The sequence below is a fragment of the Camelus ferus genome, chromosome 1 (assembly GCF_009834535.1).
Source record: "Camelus ferus isolate YT-003-E chromosome 1, BCGSAC_Cfer_1.0, whole genome shotgun sequence".
Classification (NCBI taxonomy): domain Eukaryota; kingdom Metazoa; phylum Chordata; class Mammalia; order Artiodactyla; family Camelidae; genus Camelus; species Camelus ferus.
Window position 1 is genome coordinate 89,468,084 of NC_045696.1, and position 24,945 is coordinate 89,493,028.

The 24,945-nt window shown below is 43.1% G+C and overlaps 1 protein-coding gene and 1 long non-coding RNA gene across 8 annotated transcripts in view; one reads left to right on the plus strand and one right to left on the minus strand.

Moving 5' to 3' along the window:
- Positions 1–24,945, minus strand: part of LOC102507727 (schwannomin-interacting protein 1) — a 141,042-nt gene that overhangs the window by 30,152 nt on the left and 85,945 nt on the right. The window contains exon 1 of one of the 7 annotated variants that reach the window (XM_006190437.3): positions 9,488–9,995. The exons of 5 other annotated variants lie outside the window; for them this stretch is intronic. In XM_006190437.3, coding sequence (XP_006190499.1) covers positions 9,488–9,565 — 78 coding nt within the window. In that variant the 5' untranslated portion in view covers positions 9,566–9,995. Of the gene's footprint in view, positions 1–9,487; positions 9,996–20,774; positions 21,027–24,945 lie in introns of those variants that run through there. One more of the 7 variants, XM_006190439.3, reaches the window with a different exon arrangement.
- Positions 8,115–24,740, plus strand: LOC106730348. The gene is made up of 3 exons (XR_001366804.2): positions 8,115–8,311; positions 12,109–12,183; positions 21,298–24,740. It is a non-coding gene; the product is annotated as an uncharacterized LOC106730348 (long non-coding RNA).

Sequence of the window (24,945 nt, forward strand, 5' to 3'; positions counted from 1 at the left end):
TGAGTGTGAACGTTTGTTGAGGCTCTTGACGCATTCTGTCACATTGCTGGAGAGAAAATCTGTTCCAATTTACATGCCCACCAGCAACATAAAAGGGTGCAGCTCCCACTATATCCTGGCTCACAGTGAGTATTTCCAGGTTAAAAAAAGAGTGCTATTGGTTTTAATATGATCAGCCCAAAGTGCTATTCTTTTTATTTTAATTTCTTTGCGTACCAGTGAGATTAAATATTTCATTTTTTTCAGTTTATGTACTTGCTTTTCTCTAAGCTTTGCTTATTATTCTGTAAAGGTGTGATAGTTTTGAAAATTTTATATTAAGCATCTGATTAGTTCTTTTGAATTTTAAATCTAAGTGTTATTATATAGTTAAGTCAGTGCTTCCTCTGAAGTGTCTGCTGGCTCTGTGCTTGGAAAGCCCTTCCCAGTCCAGAGGTAAAGCATCTCACTTGATGTGGGTGGGACCAAATGAGGACACTTATGTCAATGGCTTAGTAGCAGTACCCGGGCCACGGTGATGTAAATCTGCGATAGATGGTAATTGTCACGATTAATCCCCCCACATTCCTGCTCTGGAGATGAAGGCGAAGGAGGGTGAAGGAAGGTCACCCCACTGTTAGAGGAGCTAGGAGTCAAGTCCATCTTTTTGGTGCTAGATCTTCCTGCCCCTCTTCCACACGACTCCTCCACATCGCTGAGTAAGGTGTCCGGGCTGGTAATAGCAGACATCACATTGGAGGTAAGATATGGGACTTAGTGACGGATCTATTTCTTTCCTGAGATGGATGTGATGCTTTCTCAGAAAAGGAGAAACACTTAACTGCACAACATACACACCACAGGCCTAATTATAACCACAAATATTTACAGCACAAACACCTTCTCTTCAGAGCCACGCTACTTGACCCCAGTGCTCAATCTTCCTTTTGAAACAAATGTGATTCCTAACACTTCAAGTAACTGTGATTCAACTGACTAGTAAAACAGTTTACGTCTTAAAATTCAACAACTGGAACCTGATTTCCTTCCAGTTGCCCACACGTATAAAGTGTGTGTGTGTGTGTGTGTGTGTGTGTGTGTGTGTGTGGTTTCAAAGTTCTTCTGTCCTCTAAGGAATTACACTTGCAGGGCAATTATGGCCTCCAATCCCCCAAAGCCCAAAGCTGCCCCAGGGTGAGAACCAGGGAAGGAAAAGGGCTGACTCAAAACTACACTGTTCGACTGTGTTTACGGTGAACACAGCCACTTCCATTCCGAAAACAGCCTTGGGAAATACTGTCATAAAGCAAAAATAAAACATCCAGTATGGATATTGCTAGCAACAAGCACGAGGGCACCTGGGGAAGAGCGGCCCATCACTGAGACAGAAAGGCTAGCGAGACTATTATCAGAAGTCACGTGCGCTCACAAGCCCATTGCCCAGCCACAGGCAGTGTTTGTCCTGGCCTGTGGTTGAATTCCCTGCTGCCACGCCTTGTGCCTGGGCAGGTAAGGCTCACAGTGCCTTTCGAGGGCGCCCTGAGAGCCATGATCTCTGAACACAGACCGCGGAGCACTTCCCGACCCCGAACGCTGCCCACCAGCCTTTCCCACCGCGCCACTGTTCTGCCGCAATTGCCCAAACTTGACAAGAACCAAGAAGGGTGTGTGGTAAAAGAAACAAAAAAGCCAACGTTCTGCTTTGGTAGATAGCATTCGTCTCTGAATCTGGTATGTCCCCAGGTCTTTTCCCTACTACCTTTGGGATGTGGTGTGTCCCTGTCCCTTAGACACCGGTTACCACTCCTGAGCCCCTCCTCCCGTCCTGCCTTCGTCCCTCTGGCCCAGTTCATCTTGCTCGCAGCATCCTGGTGTCTCTGGTCTCTGCAGCAGGGCCACCTCATCTTTCACACGCTAGTCTTATACATTTATAAGCAGAAGATTGGGTATCTTCTGCATTGCTAAAATTTAATCGACAAACTATTCATGGGGGCAGCTGCGGGGCGTTAGGGTTCTCAGCACACTTTGGGAAATCTCATCGGGAGCCTAAATCTAAAGCCAGCTGGTGCTCAGGACACTGCAAACAGCTGCTTCCTTCTGACTCCTGCACAGATGCTCATCCCTGCACGGACAGGAAAGGGCCTGTCTGACCAAGACGAAGGGGTTCCTTCAACTCCCAAAGGAGGAAGATATTGAAGGAAGCTTGGCTGAGGGACTCAGGGGGCCCAGCAAATGTGAGTGGCACAGTGGTGCTGTGGGGATAAAGGCAGGTGTCAGCTTGGGTGCAGCAGCGACCTGGGCCTGGACAGGGTTCAGTTGTGGGAAAGGGAAATGTCTCCCCCAGACTCCTGCCTTCCATCTCGTCCCCTCCTCCCCAGCGCCACTATTTCTTCCTTTCACCTGTTCTCCAAGGGAACTGCAATCGCCTGCTGTTATTGGATGTGTTTGATCTACGATGCTGTCTCAGGCCTCAATTCACTCCCAATCCTGGAAGACACCCCTGCCAGCAGCCTCCCTTCTGCCATGCTGAAGTTGTTACCTCAGTCCGTGCTCACCCAGGGAATTTTGTTAAAATGCAGATTCTGATTCAGGGGCCGGGCCTGAGACCCTGCATTCCCAACAAGCCGCAGGAGTTGTGAGGGGTGAGCTGTCTCACACCTGGTCCTCTCTCCCTCTCTTGAAGAAGCCTCTGGAGCTTGAACGTTCTTTCCCCATCTTCTACCTGGGTGTCACACACAGGCCTTAGGAAATGCGTTAGAGCAGTGATGTAAGCATTTTCCACCAATGGGAAAAAGGAAAGCAATGTGCCACTGAGGAAGAACTTCCTACGGGATGGGGGCTGCACCATCCCAGGAGCTGAGGAGTAATACTCTGGTCCCCCAGGCCCAGGAAGGAACTTCGGGTGTAGGGAGGTCGCTGTGGCCCCGCCGTGCCAAGTGGAGAACTGCATAGGTGGCTGCACGCACAGCATGGCCCTGTCTCTCGTCACAAATTTCTTTCAACCGGTAGTGCTCACACTTGATTATGCATGAGAATCCCCCGGACGGCTTGCAGAACCATAGAGTATGTTTCTGATTCAGAAGTTCTGGGGCGGGGCCGAGAAAGCGCATTTCTAACCAGTCCCCAGACAATGCTGGTTCAAGCACTTTGAGAACCATGGCTTTAAACATCTGAACAGATCAAGGGAACTGGATGAAACACAGAGGTGGTTCTTTAATTGAACACAGATCTGTTGCATACGGAATGACCAGACTCTGCATCCAGGTGCTTCTCATTTGTAGCCGCCTGGCCTCTGCCAAGGCCTTGCCAGGATGCCTGTTTTGAAGCAATTACTGATCCCCTGGCTTCGGTGCAATCTATTGTCCGGTGATATCTGGCATCATGGCCATTAGCTGCATCCACCAGGGAATGTGACTGGGATGCTGGAGCTCCCTGTGGAAAAGATCTCTTCCTTTAGGAGAATGGTAGACACTCTTATTTCTTTCCTCGGCTTAAGAAAGACATCTTTACTCCAACATTTATAGGCAGCATTCCAGTGTGGAGGAGTTGAGGCTTTTAAACACGAGGAACTGGAAGGACAGAACTTATTTGCTAATTAGGTCAATTTTATTAATTTTCTTTAAAACAACAACAACAAAAAAATAAAAAAGAAAACCCAAAATATACTGGTGGTACTTCCTAATTATTTTCTCAATGAGACAACCAGGGGTTTGTCACAAGAGCAAAATATGAAAACGGAATCCTGTAAGAATATAGATTGCATGCTTTTGAATGTCAGGGGAAGAAATCCTTGCTCTGTGCAGGTTATTTCAAGTTCTTGCATCTTATTTCATCCCCTGGGAGGAGCTTTTCAATTATCAGTGGAAATAATAAGCTAAATAACCTAGTATCTTTCCATGGTATCACCGAATGGATATTGTCTGTTTTTAGATTGTCTGTTTTTAGTTTGTCTTTCTGGTATTTTCCACTTCAGATACTTACACTCAACAGTCCAGAAGGGTTTCCAGAAATGCGGTTGAAATCTCTTATCACTGCATCCTTGTACCCATCTGCCTAAACAAGTCCTCTGGACTAGGGGTCAGGCTGGGCTGTCGGGCAATGTTGAGGCCTGGGTTCGGCGTGCTCAGCATCAGTCCTCCTGGGGGAGCTGGCCTTGGATACCTAAAGGCCAGGACCGGCATCCAAGGAGGGTCCTCTGACAGCTGTTTTACTTAAGAATCCACCAACATCAAGAATATTGGCATGCCAGGCCAGAGGATGGAGATGCCTGTTTACAATTAGTTAACCCCGAGGATGGTTTTGCCTGTTGACTGCATTCCTTGTCCTCGAGCTACAGAGAGAGGACATAAATAAACACAGGCAGATGGAAGTGCCGTCACGCAGACTCCCTAAGACTTGAGTTTCTAACTGCTAAGGACCGGAGCAAAGGTATTTAACAAACAGCTGGGACTGAAGTCCATTAGCCACTTCCTGGCTGAATGGGAAACGTGGTGGAGGTAAAGGAGCCCAAGGTGCAATCCACAAAGACGACCACAAAAACGTGGTGGGAGTGCTTCAACATTAAATCCCAAAGGGATCCATGTGAAAACTCGAGTTTTCTCCCCTCTGAGCAGCATATCCAAAATGTGAACTGCTGGGCGCACCCTGAGCTCTTTCAGGTTCTCAGCTGACTGCCTCCAGAGACTTTAACACAGAACAGTGTTATCTGGGGACTATTTTTAACAGGTGCCACTTTACAAATCTGTAAAGCCATCTCGTCATTCCGTATCACTGTCAGAACACAACCATCCAAAACACCCTCTACATGGTTATGAAACAGCCAAACAGCAATCAACTGCCAGGAAGCTGGTATCCTCCATCTCCCACGTCAGGGTGGACTGAGGATCTAGGAGAGCCGGACATAGACAGGTGTGTGACCAGAACAGAGAGCAGGGCATTCAGGGTCAAGAAGACTGAAATTAGCATCTTGACTCGGACACTTAGTGCGAGTTACAGAAACGCTTCAAGCCCCAGTTTCTTTTTCTGAAAAAAGAGATAAAGGTACCTATTTTTTAGGTTAGTTTAAGGATTAAATAAAATACTATACAGAAAGTGCTTGGCACAGAGAGAAACTCATTAAATAGTAGCTGTTGCTAATATTAAAGGGAGGGTGGGGTCAGCTGCTGAGAAGAGTGGAGAAAGAGATAAAAGAGAGGCAGAAATGTCCAGAACAGGCAAATCCATAAAGACAGACAGCAGATTAATGGTTGTGGAGGGAGGTGGGAATGGGGAGCAATTGCTAATGGCTGCAGGGTTTTTCTTGTGGTGGGGCTGATGAAAATGTTCTGGAATTAGATAGTCATGGTTTTTACAACCATATCAATATACTAAAATCCATCAAAGGGTACACTGAAATGGTGAATCTCATGGTACGTGAATTATATCTCAAATAAAAAAATAAACCGCACCCTCCTCCCAAAATGTGTGTGGGGGGCTTATTTTTTAAATTGAGATATACTTCACATACCACATAGCCGGAAAATCTAGTTATTCGGAAGAAACCACTCCCTGACCATGCTGGCTCACCAAGATGTACCGATCTGGCTGTATGATGCAAGGGAGCTCAAACCAGGAGCCAAGAGGCTTCATATTTACAAAACCTAAAACCAACCCAGCCAACTCCTCCCCGGAAAGAAAAGGAAGACTCTGGCCCAGAAAGTGGAAGAGAGTGTCCCCAGGGGGCTGAGGTGGGGCTGGGCGCCAGGGCTCAGTAACTTAACAGAGTTCTTCAGGCGTGTTCAGCCCTTACAGACAGGAGGACGCGAGGGTTAATGGAGGTCGGCGGCTGCTTTTCCTCCGTAATTGTGTGGGGAGGGCAGAGCGCTTGTCTGGAACGGCAGCTGGCATTCTGGGTTCCTGTTTATGGCAGTTTATCCCAAGCAGTCATTTCCATTCACCTTTTTAAAAAAACATGAGGCGCAGCTGGGGCTTCACTTTAAATATTGTTCCTTCCAGCCTTTTAATTTTTTCACAGGCTCCTCCCTAATCTTTCACCATAATTGGATGCACCGCACTAGAGACAGCACCTCAGAGAGACAAAGCCAAGAAGAGCCGGCTTTCCCAACCTCCGACCACACATGCCCTGCCCAAGGCTCCTTCTGCTGGGGAGAGAGGGCAAGGCTGGTTTCCCTGTGTTTGCCTTGCTCTGGGATGGAGTGGGAGCCAGCCTTCTGCTGTATTTCATGTGGAGTTTTCTTGATTTCCTTCCTCTCTCTCCACTGGTATAATTGGGATCTTTCCCCAGCCCTGAGATGGCCCAGGCTGCGTGTTTTCTAGGTCCATGCTGACTGTCTCATCGCTCTTCTAGGCAGGATCAATTCCAAGGCAGCTTGCTTGTTTTTGTGCCTCCCCACGTGGGCTGTAAGCTCACTGAGGGAAAGCCCAGCCTCTCTTCTGGGATCCTGGCCCCTGAACACAATGCCAGGGACACAGGAGGGGTCTTGGCGATGATGGCTGAAGGATGGTGACCGGCAGGCTCTGTGCCTCCGTGTCCTGAAGACAATGGGCTGTGTGACCAGAGGGTCAGAGGTTGCTCAGAGCAAGGCAAGGCTGTAACAGGCCGAACAGTCACACCTCAGACTCTGCCAAGGTGCAGACTTTCTGTCTTAGATACTAAGATGTGTTTTCTGTTGAGTTCAGTTTTACTACTATTACTGAATAACCAGAGATCCTCAATGAAACATCTTTCTTACCATCAGGACCTTCCCCAAGGAAACAGAACAGATACGTACTCTTTTCCTTCCTTTGCCTGGGTGGAATCTAATTCTAGTTATTGTAAAGTGACCTTTCCCCTGAAGGCTGTTTGTCTGACTTTAAAACGATCTTGTAAAATAATCCCTAATGCATGTGACATTTATGAGTGCAACTGGTATAGGAAATTCCATTGTACCCAGGCAGGGATATATCAATTTTCCAACTGTTTTGGATAATTGACCTCAAAGTGACAGAATGGGAAAGAAGAAATTATTAAAACTTTTATTTTTATTTATATTTTAAACATCTTATTCTAAAAAATATCTATTTGTATGCAGTCAGCCCACAATATCTGTGGGTTCCACATCTGCAGATTCAACCAACCACAGACTGAAAGTGTTTGGAAAAAAATTCCAGGAAGTAAAACATGAATTTACCATCCATCCAGCAACTATCTACATAGCATTTACATTGTTTTTCACAATTATTTACATAGCATTTACACTGTAGCAGGTATTATAAGTAATCTAAAGATTATTTAAAATATACTGGAGGATGTGTGTGGATTATGTGCAAACACCACATCATTTTATATAAGAGACTTGAACATCATGGGATTTTGGTATCTGTGGGGGTCCTGGATCCCCTGTGGACACCAAGAGATGACTGTATATGTTTTATACATACATATTTTTATAGTGGTATATATGTGTAATTTATGAATAAAATATATGTATGTTAGAGGCATGGGCTCAAAAACATTTTATTGATGGATAAGAGATCAAAAAAGCGTGCAGACCACTGCTTTATGGCATCTAATTTAATTTTCTACTTAGTCAAGCAAACAGCAAAAACATTAGAGGAAAAAACCAACTTAGAAAAGGAAGATGCTAATTAGGAAAAGTAATTTTTATATTAGGTCATTGTTTTCCTATTCTTTGTATTTTGAAGAAAATATATGAGGCCTTGTTTTACTAGAAGTTCTTACTGAAATGGTCAACAGTGCTTTTTTTTTTTTTAGCAAAATGGAGCCTGTTATGCATGATATGCATATATTTGAAAGCACATTGCCTGAGAAAGGCAGTTAGAAAGCTGAAATGACAAGAGAACAGCTTCCATGTTGAGGGTCCAGAACAATGCAGACTGGTGTCCGGGCATCCTACACATCTAGAAGTCTCATCCAGTGGTCTTCTGTACTAACCTGGCAGACAGCACTTCTCCCGAAGCCACACGTGGCCTCCCCCACCTTAGTGGGATAGAGGGCTGCACAGCGCAGCTCTGTGCTGTTGTTGTTGATGTTTTAAAGCTACTTGAGCCTTAACATGTTTGTCCCTTTAGTCAGCGCCGTATCAGGTTGCCAGCGTATCATCGCTCAGTCATTCCAGGCATCTGGGCTCCCTGTTTCTAAGTAGGATAAAACTATAGTGGGCATTACTTTATTGTCATTGCATTAGCAACGGCATGGCTTTCACTTTTCCTAAGTGCCAACTGACCTACACTTTCCTCTCTGAGAAACGCTGTGACAAGGAAAACCGTGACCAGCCTTGGGCACTGAAGAAAGAGGCGGGATGAGAACCGTGCACTTGTTCTACTGGGCGGGGTAAGTGACGGACTCTGATTACTGAGGGTCCCAAGTATCTTTTGTACACACACTTCCAGCAGGAGGGGACATCGGAGAGGTGTTAGGATTTCAGGACTCTGAGCACTAATCCCCTTGGGCCCTCACTTCCTTCTCAGGGATCACAAGGGACAAAAAGCATGCAGAGCAACGTGGCAGGTCACTCAAACCATATTTAAATGTCAGCTTCTGGAGAAAGAACAAAAACTATTGCAAATTGCTCTAAGAAAGTATATACTTAAAACAGCCCCCATACTCACACATAATTATGGCTATAAGATCTAAACTGCCATATTTTACATTATTATTCTTAAAGCGCTATCAAAATAGAAGTTTCCATCTCAATCTAGGGGGAAAAAAGTTAGTGACATATTTGATCAAATTAAAATTTTAGGAGCAGGTTTTACTGTTTTAGGATATTGGCCTCTGAGAGAAAAGAGGTCTTTCTTTCCAGTCCATGATGGAAGGGCCCTAATTCTTCATACTGTGCTGTGTTGTGACCCACACTTGACTTATGGAAAATAATAAGGTGGGTGGACGTAGTGTTTAGCCTTCTGTGGACAGACAAGCATATACTCGTAGTTTAATCTCACGACCTCACCCATGTAACTAAAGTTATTTTTTCTTGGGCCTGTTATTACCAGACAATGACCATATAAAACATACCAAAAATATATTTACTGACTTTCCCAAATAAAAAGGCAAGCAAAGAATTAGCAGACATGGTAACAATTTTTTTAAAATTCCACACTTCTCTTAGTAAAACTTTGTATTTTTCATAAGGTCAAACTTAGATAGATTACACATGCTAGTAATTGTTTCTTGCAGGTAAGCTGTCAACATGTCAATAATTTTAAAACTATTCCTTTACATAAAAAGCCTGCTTACAAACTACTGCATCACAGATTTTTTTTTTCAACTTCAGAATAACAGCATGTGTCTTCCAGTTACTGCTATAATATATTAATGAATACAAGCTGGGGAAAGTAGAAAGAACTGTCCCAGCTCAATGCATTTGATTCTGTGCATTCAGCTTTCCTGAATATATTACGGCAATGGCCACTGAGTGTGGAATTTGGCCACTCCTCAAGGGTGATCTTTCTCCCCGTTAGAAAAATGGTCCGATTGTTTACAAACAAAAGAGCTCTCTCCCCTTACCTTTTTATAATTCCCCTCCATATCCAATGGGGATTCTTGACTGATGATGTCATCCATTCCATCACTGTCCAAATTCATCCTTTAACTCTTTAGAATTTCACTTAAGAAATAACCTCCCATGAATCCTGATAGGCTGAAGTTGTCCAGAACCCTGGTGGCCGCTCATGCTGCCATGGAGAGCCAGCTAAGAGTCTGTGTCTGGCCGTGCGGTGACCTTGGCCCCCTCTGTCCCAGAGACACCGCCCCGCCTGGCCTCCCCGTCTGTCCTGTGCTCTGGCACAGGGGCGGCTGCTGTTCTCTGAGGCTCCCTCTGCTCTGACACTCGGCTGGTGGAGAGTCCAGCCTTCCCACGTCTGCTGTCACCTTTGATCTCGTCTAGATTCCTCTCCCCAAGTTCCTCTCCCCAGTACCTTTCCGACCCCCAATCAAGAAAAAGCTGATTCAACTTCCCAACTCCCCCGTCCAGGGCTGAGTGTGGACAGGAGTTCTGCGAGGAATCCAGCAACCTTATTCTGAACCAGGGTAGAGTGTATGGGATAAAAATAGATGCAAAAGCCCAGCCTCACAGACTTCACTGGTGAGTTAAAAGCCGGGTGTATCCCATGACAAAACTAAACAGTATAATTTAAAAGCTAACCTGTAAGACAGATGCTTGCTTTGCCCACCCCACCCGCCTGCCTTTTCCCATAACCAATCATTTCTTAAAATCAGATGTAAGAGTCTCATCTTCAGGGAAAAACCCTAGAACAAGAATGAAATTTATTTCCAACACAGAGAAGGACCCACTGCCCCAGGATCGGCACTTTGTTCTATTAATATAGGCGAGAGAAAAAGATCCATCAACTTTTCTTTAAAATTCCGCCAGTGGCGGGCTTTTTCACAAAAGAGGACGTTCCTTTCTGCTGCTCTGTCTACGCTTTTCCCATGGCTTTGGGTTTTGTTTACTGGCTTTACATACAGAGGAGGAAAAGGCCCACAGCTGGAGGATGTTTTGATGCAAGAAGCAGACAAACAGAAGTCCACACGCAAACGCACACTCCTCGTTAGGGAACTACTGTGGCTGTGAACTCTATATCCAGTACTTTTTTTTTTTTGAAAGTCACTGTTTGCAGGAGAAATGGGCCAAAGAAGAACTGAAAGGCCAAGGCCCCATTTAGCAGCACAATCTTATGCTCTGACACGCTCAGATAGAAAGCAGCGAATGTACCAGTCGACAGGCTTCCCAATGTGATTTCTTCACCAACCTCAACACTGTTAAGAGTTTTTTTCTTTTTAGTTGTTTTTATTGATGTGTAGTTGATTTACAGTGTTAGTTTCAGGCGTACAGCAAAGCGATTCAGTTATACATGTACATACAGATATGTATATACCTTTCAGATTCTTTTCCATTACATATTATTACAAGAAATCGAATATAGTTCCCCGTGCTGTACAGTAGGTCCTTGTTTGTCTATATTATATATAGTAATGTGTATCTGTTAATCCTCAACTCCTACTGTATCATAAATTGGCATCTGAACCTCTGCTGACATGGTCACATTCAGCTGTCTGCTACTTCTCTCCACAAATTAAGAAAAAAAATCAATTTGTAGAAGACTTGTGGCATAACTGGGTCTCAATGTAGTTCACGGCAGCTGTACATCAATAAAGCAAATGCCTTCTTCTGCAGCCCCTGACCCAGATCCAAGGCCTCCCTTCACCCCACCGCCGTCTCCCTGCCTCAGACACCCTGAGGGAATGACCTGCACTTCTGTCAGACAATATGATGACAAGTTGCATCTCCTGAGCCACACTTGCCTTCATGCAAAGCTTCTCCCTAGCAGAGATCTCCCTTGTCTTACTCTCAGCCAGACCCCAGGACCCTCACTCTGGATGAGGGTCCCACCATCTGCACGTATGAAGCCCAGTACACCGTGGCCTGTAAGGCCGTGCTGGCCACCAAGTGCTCCCCCAGGGTGGGTGTTCCCTACACTGAAGAATTCTCCAAAGCTAAGGTTTTGTGGTTAAAATAAAGGATGCTCTGCTTTGAAGGCACTTTACACATGCCTCTTACATATGCCTTTGCCCCTCACAGAACCGCTCTGAGGTAGATATTATTATCAGTTGCATTTTATAGTGGAGTGAGAGCCCAGTGAGGATATCTACTCGCCACTGACGCAGTCGCTTGCTGATGGCCAGGCCAGAATTTGATCATGGGCCCTCTGCGTCTGTGGCCCACGTTCTCAACAGGCATGCTAGACCGCCTCCTACTGGCTGCCCCAGTAAGAAACAATTGTACCCAGCTAAATCATCAAGCATAGTTTTTAAAAATCAGGATTTAATACAGAGTGAATTCCGGCAGGTCTCATACAGCAATACCACATATGGATTTGACTTCCTAAATCACACACCTGGAACAGCAGTGTGTACCACCGCTATCCCCTGATGGTCAGATCTCAAGATAGGAAACAAAAGCTCCTTCACTGATGGTCATGACCTAGCACACTGCATAGTGAATTCTCCTTTCGAGTTTACCTTGTTGTTTTCAGAGCCACAATGGTTTCTTTCCAACACCGTTAGGGTTGCTAGCCTTTCTCAAAGGGGACAGAAATTTGTGTTTATTCAGCTCGTTTTCTCTACAGCATCTAGACACTGCCTTCTACATGTTAAGTGGACGATGAAGAGCTGTTGAATAAATATGTGAACAGAGGAGAAAGGTATGTGTTGCTTATAATCTTTCCTCGGAGTGCTGCCCCCAGAAGGAAACATGAATAGCTCATAAGAGTGCTTTTCAACCCAAATCTTCTCTGGAAACCACATACATTCAAAAGGTAAAAATGAGTCTGCTCGGGTTGAAGGAGGGGGCCTACCACGAATTTGAGGAATTTCACCCTCTTACCGGGGTTAGTATTCTACCTACAATCAACAGCTAACATGGATGCAATTATACAAATTTAGATATTATAAGACCTAGTAAAATACGTAAAACTATAATCCTAATTGCTGACATCTTTTGACTTTAGCAGGGTTGTCTGAAATAGACAGTTAAAATTACTGAACTCTCACTATTAATTATGCATCTGCATACACATAATCCAGTTACTTGAAATACACTAATAATATATTGGCCACATACATACATCTATACATATAAGCACATACATTAATAAGCTAGTACCCTTTGCAGAAGGGCATCTCAAAATCCGAGATAGAAATTTCTCAGCCATACAATAGCAACAAGGACTAGTACTAAGAAAGAAATAAAGACCACTCCCCCACTCTACCTTCTACAGCTTTTCTTGGCATAAGTGACTCCCTAATAAGTACTATACAGAGGCAAGCAGTAGAACATCTCCTGAACCTTGGACCCCAGTGGTGGTGGATTCACTTTGCACCCTCCCTAAAGAAGTGCTTGGCACACAGGCTCACAGCACAGACCCTATCCAGAAGGCGCTGTACCACCACTATCTGGATGGTTTGTTCTGGCTTAAAATATCTGATATTTCCCTACCACGTGGACTGACCTTTGATGTCTTCTAGAGCTTTCCCTCTCAAAGTGTGTCCTCCGACCAGAGTATCCACATCACCCGGGAGCTTACTGGAAATGCAAACTCTCAGGTCCCACCCCAGACCGGCTGAATCAGAAAATGCACTTTTAAAAGAACTCTAAGATTTTTGAGTGCACTTAAAATTTTAGGAGCACAGCTCTAGATCTTGAAAAAAATTCATTATAAGTCATTATCCTTCTATTTTAGATCATATTTCTAGGCATGATGGCAAGATCCTGGCTTTAGGTGCTTGGGATCAACACTAATCAATTTCACTTCCATGAGGGCCAAATGAACACAGGAATGGGAAAAAACAAAACAAAACACCACCTCGGAAGGCTTGAGCTGACCGTGTTTGGCGGTTTTGCAGTAGCTATGCAAACAGGGGGATAACAGCCACTCTTTCTCCCTACAGAGAATTTCCTCTGGTTCCTTCCTCTCCTGCTGTCCTCTCTAAAACGAACTGTGCTGGCAAAACATGGACCCAGATACTAATGATTCCCCTTAGAAAATGTACACATAGCCACTTACAATATCAGAGGTTGAAAGGGCCTCTTCTCGCCCCCCTGCCCTGAAATTCAAGGACTAGAACGGAGAGCTTCAGTTGCCTGTCAAGGCGCACTGGTCACGTGAGCTAATGCTTTTAAATGATCATTATCGGCCACTGGTGGAAATTATTGACTCTGAGAACACCGACCCCATTACTGAGAAATCACTTACGCATTGTCAAAAGATTTTCCTATTCATCAATGGAAACTCTACTTCATCCTGATTAACCCTTTAGCCTCCCACCGCCCTTCCTTATGCCCTAACATCCAAATTCCACGTGCTATACAAACTGACACCTGGTTTATATCTTTCCAAAAAATGACTTTTCCCCTTCCGTGCAATGTTTCTCTAAATTTGCTTTGCTTTTCAAATAAGGTAGTCTGATAGCTAGATAAACCATGAAAATCTGCATGTGATTTTGCACTGGACTTTTCAGTGTAGGTTTAAAAAGTTAAAATAATGACATTGGGAGTGTGGAGTGGAGGAGGTTGAATGTGTTGGGAGTAGATTGAATGCCAGTGGTTTACCCATATCAGAAAAACTGAGGGCCAGAGACATCAATCTTCTTATCCAGCTGAAAGCCTGAGTGTAAGACACTCGGCTGTGGTCACCTGGACGACGGCAGCACAGCTTCCGGGGGTGGGGGGGACCAACAGTAATGCTCTCATCATGTTTCCCTTTGTTCTTAGAATTCTCTTCCCATTAGCGGCCCTTCTACATACACTGATTGTCACTAGGTCTTTTGATGGTTATTTTCTTCTGAATTCAAGCAATTTCGTCAAAGTACTTTCTATTTCAGGAAGCTTGGTAATTTCTGATGCTTCTAGATAGCGCACAGGGGAATACTAAGTACACCAAGATTTCAAATTTTCCCTTGGTATAGAGAATATAAATAAATAGTAGGATATGGCGCTATTAGTGTTGAGCTTCTGCACGTGAAATCTTAGTTACCTAAGATTGTGCCTGTGTGTCTGTGAAAGCGGGGTCTCTATTTTCCAAAAATCATGGATGCACTGATACGCACCATAGCAATGTTCCCATTTTCTTCCCATCCCCCATCTCCACCCACTTTCCTAGAAAAATACTAAGCTTTTGGCTTAAAATATGCATTGCATATTCATTTCTTAAAAATCGCTTGATGTCTAAATCATGATGTTTGAGGCCCTAGTGCTACTTTAAATAGGAGCAATGCACTTGTACTAAATTTCTATTTCCGATCAGGCCCTTAACTGAAGCCTTGTTGAAATGATTTTTTCCCACATTTAGACAGATCACTGTGTTCCTTTTGTGATAAAACATATGTTAGATTTTCAGATATACTGACTAAAAACAAGTGGAGATAAGTTTATATCCAGAATTATTTTCTTAATTTTAAAGGTGATAGATACATTACTACTGCCTCAGAAAAACACAGTGTCTCAACAGGGCAAAACACAGCTACACCCGAACCAGGCAAAAGAATGAAGACAAAAAGTATTCGTCAATACTATTAACTATGGGGAACAAAGTTCTCAATCAAATAAAACTCTATAGAACAAGACAGAAAAATAGCATCATTGAACTTATAGTTTATTTATTTACTTTTCATTGAGCTTAGATTTCAAAGGCTGTATCAAATAATGCACTAAAATGCTATGAAATTTCCCTTTCCATTAGGTCAATATATTTTTTTCCCTGCTGTGGATGAAACCAGGCTTAAATTGAGTGGAATCTTAAATGAAGTCAAATTTGATACCTTGTTTTCTCATTCACAGGAAGAGGGGGTTGGGAAATGAGCCCTCACGTGGCTTGGTGTCAAGAGGGACAGACTGTATTTCCTTTCCTTTGTTAACCATTAAGTAACCCACCGCAATCTGGGCATGAAGACCGGTTTACTACTTTCTCCAGCAAGAACTTCTAAAGCATCTTGATGTGCTACTTAAATTTATATACTCTTGAGCTTTAGCACTTGAGAGCAACATAGGACATCTTTTGTTTTATGTGCTGGATGTGACACTTCAACTAGGCTGAAACATTTTGCCCAAGAAATATTTGGTATTTCAGGAGGCAGTAAGATGATCCCCCTCTATGGTAAAAAGATGTGAAAACTTTGCAAAATTCAATCTATTAAGAAAGGCGGCTTGAGGATGCGAACCCGCCTCCACTGACCACAGATACCTTGAAAAAGTGCTTGGGGATGATCAGGAGGGTCATCTCGGGAATCTTCTCTTGGTGAAGGAGGGGTAGGTGTGGAGGCCCGTTCTTAATGCACTGTCTCTGGGAAGGGTGGGATGTCTGTCTCTTTCCTTTTGTTCCTTGCTCCTTGTCCCCCATCTTGGCATGTGGGATGCTGGCAAATGGCCAACAGGCTCATAAGCCAGGTACCAGGAGTTGCGAGTCAGCTTCACCAACCCCCTGCTGCAGTGCATGCGTTGGAGCTTCTCTCTGCTGTTAGGATGCAAAACCCTGATCCTGGGGACTCATGACAGCACCAGCTGCAAAAAATGCAATTCAGTCCAACACCTATTTATTGAACACATACTCTGTGTGTAGGGCTGGAAATGAAAACTGTGCCTTTGCCCTCAGGAAGCCTGTTGTCTAATGGGGGATACGGACTTAGACGTCACTAGCTGTAAATGGGATCTTACAAAAGTAAAAACAAAGTGCACTGAGAAGGAGAAAGTTTCCAGAATGAGGTGGCATTTGAGCCTTAAGGTGCATCAGCTTGCAACAGGTAGAAGCAGGTGTATGGGTGGCAGACCACCCAGGCTGAGGCATCACCGCAAAGAAAGTGGACTGATGGCAACGTAGGTGCAGGAGTGCAGGGTTTGGAGGGAGGTGTGTTTCTGCCCAGGGTTCAGATCATGGTTAGGCCTTGAATGTCATGCAAAGGGGTCTGAAATTTATCCTAAAGAAAATGGGGGAGCATTAAAGATTTCTATTGCGCTTCCTCAGGCCTAGGTGCGTGTTTGGAGAAGAGTCTCTTTATGATCCCGAGGGAGGAAAAAGATGAGAGCCATCTTCGTATCATTTTACCTTTTCCCTTCTAAGCCTCCATTCCCACAGTAGCTAAGAATGTGAGGGGTGGGCTCTATGTCGGAGGTGGTCATGAGGGAATTTAAGCCATGGCAAGACAGGGATGAAAGCATGTCATTGTTTTGATAGACGCACTAATCCCCAAAACCAACTGTAGGGAAAGAGGAGAAAATATTTGGGAGTTTTTACAAAATGGACCTCTGACCTAAGCTTGTGCTTTCAAGTTAACAATATTTCAAAGCTTTCTATCAGAGACCGTTTAGAAGGATCTGGCCTCTTGAAGGCTGCCAGGCCTGAAGCTGTGGGCAAGGCTCTTTCCTGAAGAGATTGGCTTCCTCCCAAGGCTGGAAAATGGAGGTCGATAGCTCTATCTTTTAACACGGCTACGACTGAAAATGACAACATACGCCTCAGTAGCCTCTGTGCTAATGTAAATCCTGGAAGGGAGAGAAGCACATGAAGAGGCTGACGATGTGAGAACCTTTAAAAGCAAAACCACCATGAGAAATTCTGCCAGAGAATTTCTCTCTGATCATCCCTGCTTGGATTAGGCTGTTCAAAGCACGGTAGACCAGAAATTGACACAACACTGTAAATTAGCGGGGAGGGTATAGCTCAGTGGTAGAGTGCAGCGCTTAGCATGAGCAAGGTCCTGGGTTCAATCCCTCGTACCTCCATTAAAATAATAATAATTAATAAATGGATAAATAAACCTAATTAACTCTCCCCCAAAATTAATAACAATAAATAAATAAAGCATATGTTAAAAGACAAACACAGTGCATCCATCCACCTCATCCTGCATCCATCCACCTAGCCCTTGGAAGCAGCGAAACCCTTTTTCAAAACAGTCACCTATTTGGAAAGGCAGTCTATGGGAATCAAGTATATGTCCGTATATTAGCAATAAATAATTGGGAGGTGAAGTGATGCATGGCTTCCCTGGGCTGCTTGACAGTCTTCACTGAGCCCGTTATGTGTATCAGGAGAAGGTGGCTCCTAATTCATGGTGACTGACTTGTTCAGGTGGAAAGATGCAGAAAGGACCTGCCAACTCTCACACCAGTATGTTAACCAGGAAAAAATCCCATTTCACAGATGAGAAAAGTGACAATAGGGGATAATCTGACCCACAGACAATGAAACCAGTGCAGGCTAATGGTGGGGGGCTGGGAGGGAGGGGGATTGAAAGTCACCCCAATGGCCATCAAAATGTAAGAAAGCACAATGCTCTAGTACATTCACAGTGCTTTTCTTCTTAGTCTGTTTTATATACAGTAGGCATAGCCATTCATATTGTTTGAGAGCTTGTTCCTAGCACTGGGAGAGCAGAGGGACACAAACATAAAAACCCCTGCCCTTGGCGAGCGTCCATGGAATGAGGGAGATGGAAAATAAACGAATACATTATGTCGTCTGATTGGTGGTGATGAGTGCCAACTACAAAAATAAATTAGGGAGTGTCATAGAAATATTGGGATGGAACTGGGGAGTTGGAAGTTGACATAGTAAGTCCAGAGAAGGCCTACACAAGAAGGTGACATTTGAGCAAAGATCTGAAAAGCCAGTGAGTAAGCCATGGGGGTTGCGGACAGGACAAATACAGGATGCCCAGGGGAATGTGAATTCCAGATAAACAGAGAACAATTTTTGTAGTATAAGCATGTCCCAAACACTGCAGACTGTCTGCTAAATCTGCAACCCTACACGGGGGGCCCTGAGGGACACACACGCTGGGCAGGAGGGGCAGCATGTGCAGGGCCAGGCCGGCACGGGAAGAGGGGGGAATGAGGGTGGGGGTGGGAAGGTGAAGGGGACACGTGGGAGAGGAGTTTGTGAGGAGTCAGGGGCGAGGAAACGTAAGGTCCTGAGAGCCTCAGGAGGACGTGGGCTTTTTTCTCCGAGGAGGAGAATTTTGAGATGATGACAGGCTCTGACTTAGGTCTTAAAAGACTATTCTGGATACTGTGTTGAAAACAGACTACAGAACGGGGGCAAGGGCAGGAGCAGCACCAGTTAGAGGACGTTATTGCTCTAATGATGATGATGATGATGATGATGACGACAACGGTAATAGTAACATGCATCCAGGCAGGTGCTCCAAAACGGGCAAATACGTTTGAGGGGGATAGCCTCTGAAGCCCCATTCATGGACTCGCCACTAAGAGACCTTGGTTTACATTTATGCGGGAAAGGAATCACTCCTACAAATAAATTCCTTCTACTCACTAAAACACTAACCCAGGAATTTGCTTTACCATTGCATTATCGTCCTTAAGAGTAAATATATATATATATAAGAAAAGGGGAAGTTTCTGAAAGACAACAAACACACTGTCGATATCACCAGTGACCATGATAAAATCAAGCCAAGAACTTTCTGAGTCCAAAGGCACATGGTGCCAGGTGGGTTCTAAAACTAAGGTTCTAAGTAGGATTGAGACTTGGCTCCAATCCTTTAATGTTCTTGCTTTGGCTGAGTTATGAATAAAGGGAGAGCATTTTAAAAGGACAGACCCAGGAAGATAGGTCTATAAAACCCCATGAAGATGCAGAATCTATTGCCCATTATTATCTGCCTAATGCATTTAATTTTATTGTGAAAATAAGCAATAAATATCTTAAAACTATTGAACAAACATTGACAGTGTTATATGTTGCAGTTCATGTAAAATAAAATTAATCTGTCTTCCTCTGGAAGCAGGGGGCTAACAAAATCCCTCCTCTTCAGATGAAATTGCTGCTATTGGACCAATTTTTGACTTGTAACACCAGTGATTCCATGTTCAAACTAATGAAAAGATATAGGGAATAATCTTACAGTATCTTGCCTTTCAAAAATTACATCACATAGCTTCTCTGAAAGGTGAGCAGAAAAAGGATTTTAATTATTATAGTAATTTAATCACCTGGAGCCATGCCATAAGTAGGCTCAGCTCTCCACTCCCCAACTCTGTATTCTGTGTAAGTCAAGTTTTGGCTGTTTCCTCAGCATCATGCCCCCTTTCTCATGGAAAAAATTTCCATGAAGCATATATCTGATACCTAGGATCTAAGGACCTAAATATGCCATAAAGTGAAAATACTATAAGACAAGCCTACAATGACAACATTCCAATGATTAAGCAGAGAAAAAAGTATACAAATATATTTTCTCAGCACACTTTGCTGAGAAACGATTGCCTTGAGTCTTGTGAGATGTACCTGCATACATTTACCACTGTGAAATCCGATCTTAGAAGAAACACCTGCTGGTCTCAGGTAACCTACCTCACACAAGGAAGAGGCATTGTTAAATTAGAGAAACGGTCCCTTAGAGCTTCTAAACTCGGTCAGTTGAGTAATACCCTGACATTAACTATGCAGGGCTTGGACTAGCCCTGCTTACTGCTGCAAAGAGCAGTTTGTTTGAGAACATTCTCGTTGTCTGTTTACAACGAGGATACTTTCAATGTTGCCTCTACAGTCTCAGTCACAGGAAGGACTTATTAATACTCCAGAATTGGCCTTTTGAAATCATCTAAGTGTTTAACTCAAAACTCCAGATAGATAGCAAATGAGCACACAGATGAATATATCTTCCTAAAATTTTTGTTTCGAGTTTTTTTATGCGTATTGGTACCTTAATTCTTATTTACTGGCCATTTGAAACAACATACTAGTAAAAATAAGTTTGGAAAGACATACAAGTGCAACTTTAAAACGTCAAGTGCATGCCAGCTGATTTTTGAAAATCTCTCAGGTCATCAATTATTACTTCCTATTTACATAATTTCCTTAAAGACAATCTTAAAAACTGGATGTGAAGGCACTCATGCCCTTTGCAGTGAGCAAAAATCATATTTTTCAATATTATCTATGTGAAATTCCGACCAGATTTTCCTTCTCCAAAGTCCCTTAAATTCAATTACAGTTCAAAGCAGTTCCTCTTCTTTGCTCAGACATACAGAATGTGCAAAGCGCAGATCACCTCAGTGGATTTCACATATGCTTTAAAGGCCAAAGAAGCAGTGTTTTCTGCCCCATTACTCCCCAGAAAATCTAATTACAATTCAGGTACTGTATGCGATGTAGGCCAGGAGTGGAAGATGGCAAAATCCCTTGAAAATCCGGAAAGAGGCAACCTGCTGCTTTGGAAGAGGAAGGCCTCCTCTCCCACAGGATGCCGGCCTCTCAAATCAGTCTTTAAATCTTACCTGATACGAACAGTTCTCCTGATGTACCATCTCAGTGCATCCTAGGGCGCAGACCCCAAAGCAGGACTGCTCAGCGAGGCTGCGGAGGGAAAGCGCAGAACATCCACTGGCGGAGAGAACGCCCTGGGAAGGCAGGGGCTCCCCGCAGATTAAAATGGATGCTGTTTCGCTGATCAACCTGCGCAGTGGCACTGCCTGTGCCGGGAAGCGCGCAGCGAGCCGAGCTGCTCTCCTCGGAAACCAGCAGTGAGGCTTACAAACATGGAGCTAGGACTGGGCTGGGGGAGGGGGCGCGCTCATCACTGGCACAATCAGCCAATTATATTATAGGCACAAAGAAAAGGATCAGTCTGGGGCTGGTGTGACCTTCTGGTGCTTTATGAAGGCAGTTAACTGATGTGGAAACATTCTAGTCCTCATTAAAGGGAAAAAGGCCAGCGAGGGAGAGAGAGAAACAGACAGAAACAAATCAATGTTGCAGCTGAGTATTTCTAACCTCCGGCATCATCCTTCCTGCCCACAGATGCTGCTTGCATGGTGCTTACAGAAAGAGAGGCCCTGCGGATCATGTCAGAACTTTTAACATGAGAAAGAGAAAACAATCCTTTCTGAATACGGACACTGAAGGGATGTTCTCTGTGCTGAGTGTTTGAAGTGTTTGTCAACTTCATAGCTAAAGGGAGGGGTCTTCATTCTTTTAAACAATATAATTTTGTTAATTCTTTTGCTTTCCTACTTATTTTTGGCTCTTATCTGCTTTTTAAGTCAAACAGAAATAAGATGAAATGATTACTCCTATAATTTTGGGGGGTGATAAAGTTTATTAAAGTATGAAAGTTAGTATATAATTCATTCATTTCACGAAAATGAAACTAAACTGCAAGTTTTTTTTTGAAAATAAGGCCATATATATATACATTACCCAATGCTGTGACTTGAATATATAGCCACATCCAATATAGCACATGTGCTCTTAGAGATAGCCTTTTTCACCTAAAAGACAGTAATGAAAGGATTCTGGACTTGCAGATAGTAATCAAAGGAAACACAGGTTGGATCATACCTGTCTCTGGGAAAAGGGGGAGCCAATTTCTGAAATACTTCAGGGCTATTCTAGGATTTTAGGATATATAAAGGGGAAAAATTAGACCTGTAAATTGAAATTTTTTTTATTTATTAATTTTTATTTATTAGTTATTAATTTTTAAATTTTTGAGGGGAGGTAATTAGGTTTACTAATTTTTATTTATTTATTTATTTATTTATTTTTTAATAGAGGTACTGGGGATTAAACCCAGGACCTCATGCATGCTAAACACATCCTCTACCACTGAGCTATACCCTCCCCCAGGCCTGTAAATTTTTGAAGCTAATTTAATGACAGGAAACTTAAAAAAAACACACACACAATAAAATTTCCTTATCTATGTTCTTCAATTGCCATAGGCAACTCATTTTGTTGTTTCTTTCTTTTCTTTTTCTTTTTTAATCAGTCATTTTTTTGAGGGGGAGGAGGTAATTAGGTTTTTATTTATTCTATTTATTTATTTTAATGGAGGTACTGGGAATTGAACCCATGACCTTGGGCACGCTAAGCAGGCACTCTACCACTGAGCTATACCCCTCCCCCCACCTTGTTGTTTCTTAATAAAATAGCCCTGAGCACATAAATGGTACTCAATAAAATCTTGACTAAATTTAAACCATCAAATTTGAAAAAATTCAATAGAGACATTATTTTTAAGCTATTTTAATATATCTACATCTATTTAGCTTCTTAAAAACTCTTACTAATAACTGCAAAGTCTTCATTATGCTACTGATAGAGAAAAACAAGTACTTTTTGCCTGAGGAATGAAGCCAACATGTTTGACAGGTTTTCTTTTGAGCTCTATCTTAAGGAATGCTGAGAGTTTGTGTTAGGACTATTTGGTGATCTATTTTTAATTTTATAACAACAACTCTGTTGCTTGGGGAAAGAGACAAATGGATTTTTCGAAAAATTCTTAATCTTTGCGATTTGAGGTTCTGACAGGAGAAAAGTACGCTACCTGAGTTCAACTCCTGAGACACACTCACAAGCCAGGCTGCAGCTTCCTGGTCAGGAGAGTGGAAAGGTGGCAGGGATGGCCCAGCTGACGATGCCACAGACTCACATTTCAGCACCAGCCCATCAGATTCAAAGGAAAAGCACTCTGGACATGCACCCGGCAAAGCTCACAGGCCTTCTCCTTGAGCATAGAAGGCGCTGGGCCACTTAACATGTACAAGACTTTTTAGGCCTGTTTGTTGGCAGGTGGCACAACGAAAGCTTTGTGAACGAAGCAGAAGCCTGAGCTAGATTATGAGTCTTCTTCTTTTTCTTTTTTTTTTTTTAGTGGAATTAAACCCAGGACCTGGTGCATGCTAAGCATGCACTCCACCACTGAGCTATTACCCTACTGCTAGATTATGAGTCTTCTTAAAGAGATGAAGAAAAGAGGATAGAAACGTTTCAGGGAGGGGAAACAACATGCAACACACCTCGAGCCCAAACTCCATCCCTCCTGGGAGGTTGAGCAATCCATACAGCACAGAGACAGGCAGAGAGACGTCTGTGGGGAGCGCCCTGCTATACAGCCGCCCAGATGAAGGCTCTGGAATCCTAAGTATGTGCAAGGGAGAAAAAAGTCAGCCAAAGTAAAAGTTGCTTTTGTGAGGTAGCAAATAAGATGAAATGGAGATCTTGGACCTTATCTAGAAGGCACAATCCCAACTTTTCAAGACAAAACAGCTTTACTTTAAAGGCTGTTAAAATTTTGCTCAAGTTACAACTTTGACAATCTATGACCTTAAGACTCAGGAACATGCTTTCAAGCTGGACAAGGCCTAAAAAGTCACTTCCTGGACTCTGTTCTCTTCTGAAAACTGAAGGCTCTGGGATATATTACATAAGCTCCTAAAGACATTTATCATGTGTTATTAAAAAAAGAAGAAGAAGAAGAAGAAGCCTAAACATGATCCCACTCTTCACAGTTGCTAGTCCATAAATAGTGGAAATGACTCAGAGGTGGCTCTGGGGGGAACAGACATCTGACAATTGTATCCCAAATCCTGTCAAAAAACCTTCTCAAGCGATATAAACAAAACAAAACAAAAAGAAATGTATCAAGCCAGCTTCCCTTTATAGTCATTCATCTGAAAGGACTTTGTGTTATAATTTAAACAGAAAACTTTAAACAGAAACCAGCTGTTCCAAGAACATTTAAACTGGAATAACTTACCAGGCTACAGAAACATTTGTTATTTTTGGACTAAAAAATATTGATGAACTGTTTAAGTATGTCTGTGTAGCAGAGAGATTCTTTTTGCTTCTCAGGTCTTCACAACTTCCCTTCCCATAAAAAGTAGTGGGTTTCAGAATGAGATGGGACCTCAAGAGATACACTGTTGTTTTCCAGACATGGAAACTGAGGTCTAAGAAAGTCGTGATGTGCCCAAGAACACAAATCCTCCAACAGCAGCAAAAAGGCATCAAAGTAAGAAGAAGAAAAAAACCCTCCAGATTTTCTAGCCTCTCACCTTGTATACTCATATTAAAAAATCCTACATGAGGGCCACCAGACTTGGAGAAATAAACCTCTTTTTAACTAGCCAATGTAGGCTGGCCTTGAAATCAAAATCTATCATAAGGTAAGAGTGGGGTTACAGAGTGGTTCTACCTAAATCTAAATCCAAGATATGTTTAAAAAGAAAAGGAATTGGAGTATTTCCTCATTAAGTTCCTGTTTCTGCCACCATGCAAACTATTACATCTCTAAATCTAGAAAAGTATTTCTTCATTTGATGGCAACAGAATGAAGATGGCCAACAGACACATGAAAAGATGCTCAGCATCACTTAGCATCCAGGAAATATAAATCAAAACCACAATGAGCTATCAGTTCACACTTTATCCAAATGGCTATCACCAAAAAGACAATGGACAACAAGTGTTGGAGAGGATGTGGAGGAAAGGAAATCCTTGGGCACTGTTGGTGGGGATGTAAACTGGTGCAACCATGATGGAAAACAGTCTGGAGGTTCCTCAAAAAAAAAAAAATTAGCCATTCAACTTCTGGGCATTATTCCCAAGAAAACAAAAACAATAATTCAAAAAGATTTATGCACCCTATGTTCATTGCAGCATTAT